The sequence below is a fragment of the Gadus macrocephalus genome, chromosome 22 (genome assembly GCF_031168955.1).
Source record: "Gadus macrocephalus chromosome 22, ASM3116895v1".
In the NCBI taxonomy this organism is placed as follows: domain Eukaryota; kingdom Metazoa; phylum Chordata; class Actinopteri; order Gadiformes; family Gadidae; genus Gadus; species Gadus macrocephalus.
In genome coordinates, this window is record NC_082403.1 from 16,412,109 (window position 1) to 16,421,114 (window position 9,006).

The 9,006-nt window shown below is 41.4% G+C and overlaps 1 protein-coding gene across 2 annotated transcripts; it reads left to right on the top strand.

Annotated features, from left to right (window-relative positions):
* Window positions 1–212: 212 nt before the first annotated feature.
* Window positions 213–6,264, top strand: LOC132451092 (CMP-N-acetylneuraminate-beta-galactosamide-alpha-2,3-sialyltransferase 2-like). 2 transcript variants are annotated; one of them, XM_060043386.1, is made up of 8 exons: window positions 213–337; window positions 492–585; window positions 740–1,034; window positions 1,941–2,134; window positions 3,375–3,554; window positions 4,846–4,891; window positions 5,040–5,159; window positions 5,456–6,264. In XM_060043386.1, exons 3-8 carry the CDS (start codon window positions 750–752, stop codon window positions 5,621–5,623), a joined length of 993 nt encoding a protein of 330 aa, XP_059899369.1. In that variant the 5' UTR covers window positions 213–337; window positions 492–585; window positions 740–749; the 3' UTR covers window positions 5,624–6,264. The 2 variants fall into 2 exon arrangements, with proteins under 2 accessions (XP_059899369.1, XP_059899367.1); XM_060043384.1 differs by having other exon boundaries at window positions 279–394.
* Window positions 6,265–9,006: the final 2,742 nt, after the last annotated feature.

Consider the following 9,006-nt stretch of genomic DNA (forward strand, 5'->3'; position numbering starts at 1 on the left):
TTAATCTTATGCATACGTGTTTATAGTTATAAGCCTTTAAAATTCTATATAGTTATAGACATTGATTTTAGTGATTTTAGTCTTATTAGTCTTATGATTTTAGTCTTATGATTTTAGTATCATTAGTGTCCTCATGAAGGACGGGTTTGCCCAGTTGTGGGCGAGGACCATGTGAACGGGCTGTAAACGTCCGGTAGAGTGGGCAGGTGTTTGGCAGAGAGAAAATCCGGTATTTCGTGCGCAAGGTTCACTTTGGATGAATAACATCTCATGGCATTGTTCCCAGGCTAAGGGAGGCGGCTTGCAGACAATCATAGAGGCATTGAAAAGAGACAATGTTAGTCTAGTGCAGTGTCACACATTTAACGGAGGAGTGATTGTCTGCCACATCGATGTAAGCCGAGTGGGGGGTTGAGATATTTTTCTAATGACCTCAAAGTGTTTGTGTTCATGTTAATGTTTGATCACATCACATGTTTGTCTATTTACAGTGCAGAGAAGAAGACCCTAGAGCCGTCGACCTCCAGGGAATCACTGCAGGGCTGAGAGACCAGCCCCCCCCTCCCAGACAGAAGCCAGTTCACTGTACGTCGGGGCAGTTTTGATGCACTGCCGATTTTTACTCACTTTGGACAGTGCTTTAAGGAGATTCTGACTTTTTATGGAATACTGTTTTTTTCCCCATTTTATTTTATTTTTTATAATTTTTTAATTGTTGTGAAATATTGTGTGTCTATAGAACCACAGCCATGCCCGGAAGGAGGTGGCTCGGGATCAAGATCATTGTGCTGAGCGTCCTAGCGTTCACCACGCTGCTGTTCATCTACCCCTTCCCGGACACCAAGCTGCTCTTCATGCAGGCTTCCCGCCTGCTAGAGGGGCCCTCGCCCTCGGATCTGTGCGCGTGTCCGGCCCAATGTGTGGCCGAGACGCAGGGCCACCAATGGTTCTCTGAGCGCTTCAACAGATCTGTTTACCCTCTCCTGACCAAGGAGAACTACACGCTGCCTAAGGATGCCTTCAACTGGTGGATGGTGAGACATGGCTCAAGTAGTAATACATTTCTTTCGTTTATAGTGTATATAGATCTATTTGATCTGTAACCATATGTTATCTTTCTTATCTTTTATTCTATTTCTTATTGTTAATGAAAACACTGACGATGAGCTCATCATATTGACTTTAAACTCAGAATGTAAAAAAAAGTTAAAGAGTAACTAAAAAGACTGCATAGTTGCCCCGTGTCACCGCTGCTCTGGAAGAAGCTGGTGGGGGGATCAGCAGCAGAACCTTAGCCAGATGGGTTTTGGGCCCTAATGCCAAAGGGCAAGAAGCTAAATGGAAATGGCAGATGAAGGGACTTTTAAGAGTCTTTAATGAAAATGGCTCACAAGACATTTTTACACAATGACTCAGTTGTTTTTTTAAAGGGTGTGTGTCAGTTCCTAAGATACCTTAATGTGCGGGTTTGTACAATTTCAACTGTAATTTTCCAGAAGCTTGTTTACAGTGTGTGTTTAAACGTTTATGGCTGGCTTAATCTACCCTCTGCCCCAAATTTTTACATGCACACGTTTACATGATTGATTCTCTTGATACTTAGTATCTCTTGATACTAAGAGAGCAAGTAGCTCTCTTAGCCTCCTCAGTACATTCATGTGCGGGTACAATTTTACAAAAACAAGCAATTTATTATGCAGTCAATTCTTTGGTCCGTGCGTGGATATAAAAACGATTACAGCTGTTATTCAAAGTCAAAAACGTATTCCAAATTTCCTCTGAGCTGATTTTGACTGATGCTATCCAATGGAATCGAATTTCATAGATTCACAAAACATAGACTGTTTTTCCACTGATTGGTATAGACATACTTAAAAAAAAAACACATCTGTCTTGGTCCTTCATCCTCTCTGTTATCCCTCTCCCACTACCGTCCTAAGAGGCTGCAGTCGTCGCGCAGCGGTGCCAACTTCAGCCATGTGATGAAGGAAGTGTTCTCCATGTTCCCGGGCGAGTCTCTGTACCGGGACGCAGGCCCCGACCGCTGCCGCAGCTGTGCTGTGGTCGGCAACTCGGGGAACCTCAAGGGCTCTTATTATGGAAGGATGATCGACTCCAACGACTTTGTCATAAGGTATTAGTATTATTAGTATTATTATAGCATGAAAGATGTCAATGCCTGAAAATACAGAAGGCCTATACAACAAAACATGGCCCTTATTCAATTGGCTGCCATAATGGTGAGTTGAAAACCTTTAGGGAAATCCCATTCTGAGTGAGTCAATCCTTTAATCTATCTGAAAGCTGAAAAAAAAAGATAAAGTAAACCCCTAGGCAAACTGCTTAGGGTAAATTAAACCCCTATTTTCCTGACATACCTTTATCAAAAAATAATGTAAGAGTGACATCAAGCTACTGTTATGGCTTGAGATCAGACCCTTAGATAATTCCCTACTGAGTAAACATATGATTTCTAAATCATGAATATCGCTACAAGTAATATGGGAATGATTGACACGGAAGAACAAAGAGGTACTGGCACAGAGGGAGGGAACCATACCTTAATACAATAGAAGGGGACTGAGAGAGGTGAAACAAAAGGTGCGGTAACACAAGGGCATGGGGATTAATTAAGACGTGGTAAGGGACTTTCCTGGTTAAATAAAAATAAATGAATGACAGGGCGAGACGTGACAGTGGGGTTGCAAAGTATATTAATTTGCGAATATTCGCTGCCATTATTCATTCAATAAAAAGTAATCTTCACAAAAGGCTACAGACTTTCAACTTGGTGGGAACCTGAAGTAAATCTTCCTTGGTTAAAGTTGAAAGCTTGTTGTTGGTAGCTCACAATATGACATCAGTGTCAGTGTCAATGTCATTAAGTCAATTTGCCTTTTTGTTGCATGAGCCAACAAGTTTGCCCATGTTGGCTAATAGTTGTCCAAGAAAAGAACAACCATTATTTTATTATACTCTACTGAGAAAGGTCAGGACACATGACAGATTAATAGTACCGTGGGCTATAGTTTATGAGACTGAGGAGAGATATATATATATATATATATATATTTATATATATATGTACACACACACACACACACACACACACACACACACACACACACACACACACACACACACCTACATAGATCTACCAAAATCTATATATAGGCGGTAGATTAAATAAAGGTCATAGAATACCGATTTTTAGGACTTCTAGTGTGATCTAGAAAAAATTGGACATTGGGTTGTTTGGTTGTTTGGTTTGTTTTTACATTGAATTTGTTTGCGCCATGATTTGTCCTGTGTATTCTTTATTCAAACTGTAAAGTGTATCGGAACCACACTGATGGAAATTGATGGACTTGCAGAATGAACCAGGGTCCTACCCAGGGGTTTGAAGACGACGTTGGGGCCCGTACCACCCACCACCTTATGTATCCCGAGAGTGCCAAGAACTTGGACCCCAAAACCAGTCTCGTGCTGATCCCATACAAGATCCTTGACCTGCAGTGGCTCCTGAGTGCCTTCACCACTGGCCATATTAAACAGTGAGTTAATGCACAGGGTCCTGGAGCGATAGGATAAATGGATGGACCACTGAGTGGGGCGACGTGTGCGTGCCATGGTTTTCTGCCCTCTCATGTCAACGAGAGGGCAGATTTCCAGCAGCAGGTTTTTCCAGCTTTGTGTGCAAAACAGAACCTCTAACTGGTGAAAGCAATGTATTCAAGTTGACAGTCTTCACATAGGTGACAGAGAGCCTGGCTTTGTATGCCTACCTACAAAGGCATGTTGCACTGGATAAAATAACAAAACATTGCACAACTCCCAGTGTAATACATTACTCATTTGTTCAAATGGATAATGGAATCCCGTACAAAGCCTTGGCTGTGGTGCAATACAATAGAAACGTCACCCAACTGCGTCTTCTCTAAGTCTAGAGACGTATATCACAGAGGTATAAAATGGTTGAAAGTAGGCGTGGCTCTCTCAGTGTAACGGAAGTATTGCGTATTGGTATCTATTCCAGTGCATTGTCCTGAGGTTATCTCATGATAACTAATATTATCCACAAAATATGCTTGTTAAATAAGGAACATGCCAAACTGTCAGAATCCATGTTTAGTGTTCAGCGTAATATGCTTTTCATTCAGATTGGTTTAACCAGTGTAACATGACATGCATTGAATAGTTGGATACTTTACCAATTGCTAAATGTATTTGATGGTTGCACGTTTGTATTAAGCTAAATATTAGAGCTGTCAAGCGATTCAAATATTTAATCGTGATTAATCGCATTAATGTCATAGTTAACTCACGATTAATCGCGATTAATCGCAAATTCTTTTTCTATGCTAAATATCCCTTGATTTTTTTGTCCCATAATTCTTCTCATTTTAATTCTCTCATCAACATGGTGAAGTGCATCGGCTTGTCTTGTGCAAATGATTTTTTATTGATAACAACATTGGCATATACTGATCAAAACAGGACGATACAAAAAAAGAGCCTATAGTGCAATTAAACGACTGCTTTGAACAAATGTCATTTGAACATAGCAGTCAGGCTACTGCTTCTTTGTTTTGAGCCAAAGAAAAAAATATATATATATATATTTTTTTTTTTTTTTTGTAAATAAAATAATTGCGTTAATCACGCGATAATTTTTTTAACGCCGTTAAAATTGGTTTGCGTTAACGCCGTTAATAACACGTTTAACTGACAGCTCTACTAAATATACAAAACTGGGTGGAATATTGCTGTAACAATTTGTTTCAGACAGCTAAAATGTTTCACGGTCACAATTAAAGAGTGTTTTTTCTTTGTGCATTATTGCAGAACATATCGACGTGTCCTGCCGACGATACAGGCAGATAGAGCGAAGGTACGTGGTGATGGTTAGGGGCAGTTGGTTCTGTGTAGAGTTCCCTCCGCCGCAGGGACCCCAACGAGTGAGCGATACCGCCACTCCATAGGACCGCTTAGGCGAGAATACTGATGTGACTAATGGGATGAACGTTGCTGTTTTGCAGGTGCAGATTTACAGTCCGGTGTTCATGAGGTACGCCTATGACAACTGGTTGGACAAACACGGACGCTATCCCTCCACCGGCTTCTTCAGCTTGATGTTTGCACTGCACATATGTGATGAGGTGAGATAAAATGTGTTATTTATGCAAATGGTCTCATCCATGGGCTTAAGTCGCTCCTATTTGCTCGCTGTCCATTAAATGGAACGCTTCAACTTCTGCATGCAGTAAAGAATGCTGAGAATAGTATGCGCTTTATTATTTGACCCTTAGTAGGGTTGCACAATAAAAAAAAATATGTATATGATATGAATATCGCATTATGAATGACAACACTGTCGTTATCTGCATACGTGCACCATATTCCAATCGTCGCCCTCTGAAAGTCAGCTTCCATTTTGTTTCCCTGCTTGTTGCAGGTGAGCGTGTTCGGATACGGGGCGGACAAACGCGGGAACTGGGACCACTATTGGGAGCACAACGCCGGGGCCGGCCAGTACAGGTCTGTGCACGGCGGTGACTACGAGTACAACATCACGCGGTACCTGGCCACCACGAACAAAATCAAAATGTATGTTGGCACCTGATGCCATGTCAGGATAGGATAGCCCCCCCCCCCCCCCCCCAAAAGGGCTTAATAGGCCATATATTTATGACACACGAGTCCTGACCCTAGCCCCCCTGAGGAAAAGAAAAAACTCCCTTAGCGAGCAAGCAAGAAAACTTGAGAAGGAACGAGAATGGGGGATCCCCACTTCCAGGGAAGGTTAGGAGGGCAATGGGTGCCATAATTGTGAGAAATATCTAGGAATCTAGGAGTTCAGTTGTAGTCACTGCAATATGCCAGGCATCCACAACAAACTAAAACAGTCAGAATAATGAATTAGATGGGGAAAGTGCATCCAAAAAATGCTGTCCCCGCGAGCCTGGAAGAAAATAAATTCTGAAAAGAATTTCAGGATTTCGGGTTAGGGTTTGTGGTCATTCTACTTTTTCTACATGGACTCTTGATGTGAATTGGGACCTATTTTATTGGTCCCAATTTACTGGTATGTTGTTTTTTATGTTTTTGACTTGCCTTAGGACAACGGATGTAAATTAGCAACTAAGCTAACTCCGGCATATTTATATTGATGCTCTGGCTGACATGATGATTAATGTGCAATGTCCTAATCAAATAAATAAATAATAATAAAATAAAATAAAGAAAGCTGAAATATATGCATTATTATTTTGATCTAATTTTGACCTATTATTTTTATTTAAAGTCTTATATTTTCATATTATAAATAAATATTGCACTTGAAATGCTACGGTTTAATTGAATAAATTATTGCCTAAAATGACAATTACATTTCTTTCTGTCAATTGCACTAAAAACATTCTCATGTTATGTTAAGGTCCCGAACCCCCTCAGATTATCATGACACATCGCACAACATCTAAGCACCCATTCCAATATCATGGGATCATCAATAAGACATGATTATTCTATACTTCGTTTAAGAATGCTTGATTCTGATTGGCTGGGAGGAGGGCAATAACCCGGCAGGTTGCCCGCTGACTTGTCGGTTGTACTTGCTGCTGACTGAGCACAGCGTCATCAAATAGCAGATCAATACGCTGCTTGTATTTTTTGGAATATTCTATTCTGATTGGCTGCAGGGTGTGCATTAATCCCTGATATATGGACACCTGCTAACTAGTTCCAGTCTAATTATCTGTTGAGCCTTCAAAAAGAGAGCTGGTCAATGGTGAAAAATGCATTAAACTGCAATCAGAAGACGCGGTTATTTGTGGTATAAAGGCTGGAACTAATTTCAAATTATCTGTACACTTTATGTTGAAAGTATAGACGTCTCGATTCCCATTGAAACGAATGGCGTGGTGATTAGTCTTCAATTTTTTTTAAAGAGTATCATGTGTAATCAGTGGCGGACTTAGACTATTTGAAGGGCAGGGGCGAAAAAATAAAAAGGGCACATTCTGGACAACATGGGGCCCCACCAGCGGACACAGTGGCTTTTCTAACTTGATGGTGTTTTGTTCCCCCAACGGAGCCTTGAAGGCAGCGCTGCCTGGAAGGTCCTATCCCCTAACCTTAGCAAGCGCTGCCTTGAAGGTCCCATTCGGGGCACTTGTTACATCTCCATGTAGCACTTAAAAGAATAGTTGGGCTCTTAATTGAAATGGGGGGTCTGGGGGTTCTCCCCCGGAAAAAGATTTGCCTCAAAGACACTGTTTCCCCTTATTCTAGCGACTTTATAAACACCAAAATGAGTTGTTCACATCATTGTGCACTTTCACATTTTAGCCAAAGAAAGGAGGATGCCTTACTGCTTTCATCTTTACTAACATTTAAGTAAAAATTAGACTGGAGAAAATTCAATGTGCCGCTACCATACAGTCTTTGACCGCTGACAGCCAGCTACGGAAACATTTAAGGAAGTTTTCCTTCATGTTGAGGTGATAGCTGACCATTATCGTCTCTCTTGCATGAAATGACCTACCCTTGAATGATCTTGAACGCTCAAAAAATGTATATACATTTTAAACGGATTATGCAAACTGAAAATATTAAGTTTTTCTAACTTGGCATCTAATTGCGCTTTTCCACTATGGGTACTGACATACTCTTAATCCGCTTTTTGCTTCGTTATCCAGTGGAGATTTAAGTACCACTCGATGTAGCTGTTTGTCATGGCGACGCCACATGAAAGCAACGCCTCGCATTCCCCGTTCGTCAGCTACCAAAGAGAGGAACGTCTGCACCTCAATAGCTAACCACATGTTTTTTTTCGGTTTGCCATATTCTTGCTCCAGAGGGCACATCATCATCATCAGGGGCAACCTAGGGCACTCATTAATTTTTGTTCACGTGTAAAGGGCAGCCAATAAGGCACTTTCTCTCATTTTCACCACCATAGAGGGCACTTTAGCACACTTTTTCAACCATGGGGGCACCAGACGGGCAGAAGGGCACTAGAAGGGTACTAGAAGGGCACTACAAGGACCAGACGGGCAGAAGGGCACTATCAGGGTACTAGAAGGGCACTAGAAGTGCACTGGAAGGGCACTAGAAGGACCAGACAGGCAGAAGGTACTAGAAGGGCACCAGATGGGCAGAATGGCACTTGAAGGACCAGATGGGCCGAAGGGCACTATCAGGGCACTAGAAGGACCAGACGGGCAGAAGGGGACTATCAGGGCACTAGAAGTCACCAGACGGGCAGAAGGGCACTATCAGGGTACTAAAGGGGGCACTAAAAGGGCACCAGACGGGCAGAAGGGGACTATAAGGGCACTCATTAAAGCACGTCATTGAATTTTCTTGTTCTAGAGGGCACATCATCATAATTTATTGTATGAAGGAGCACCCTAGAGGGCACCTAATCATGTTTTGCACGTGAATAGGGCAGCCAATAAGGCATTTCCTCTCGTTTTCGACACTCTTGAATGGCACTTTAGCGCGCTTTTTCAACCATTGAGCCACGAGGGGGGGCGGTCGCTGTGTCTGTGTTTTCTTTGTCTTATCTGGTTTAACTGGTGATAAAAGTTACAAAAGGTCGACAGTATCCTTTATTGCATTCATAAATGCAACAATGTTTTTATATCAGCTTACAAACATAGTTTAAGGCTTTATCATAAGACATGTATTTCTCTTTGCTTTCAAGTGCCCTTATCGATTATACCAATTTGCGTTAGATATTTAAGTGCCTTCAGCATTTTACACGTAAACCTGTTAATGTAGGCCTATTTAACGATATAGGCCACATTATGTTTTGGGATACACTTTTTGTTGATTTGCACGATGCTTTTAATATTGAATGATTTGTATATATTTGTATAACATTAGGAAACTAGACAAAAGTGTTTGATGCCCATTCTACACAGATTTCTAGACTATAAGGTTGTTCGGTTCCCCGTGCCTTGTTCTTTTCAGGTAATTGTTGTAATGGCTTTTCTTTTT

Excerpts from the sequence above, each read along its gene's own strand:
- LOC132451092 (XM_060043386.1), top strand. The coding sequence starts at position 750 with ATGCCCGGAAGGAGGTGGCTCGGGATCAAGATCATTGTGCTGAGCGTC. Across the intron at positions 2,135-3,374 it reads TCCAACGACTTTGTCATAAG|AATGAACCAGGGTCCTACCC; the intron begins GTATTAGTATTA and ends ATGGACTTGCAG. Across the intron at positions 3,555-4,845 it reads ACCACTGGCCATATTAAACA|AACATATCGACGTGTCCTGC; the intron begins GTGAGTTAATGC and ends GCATTATTGCAG.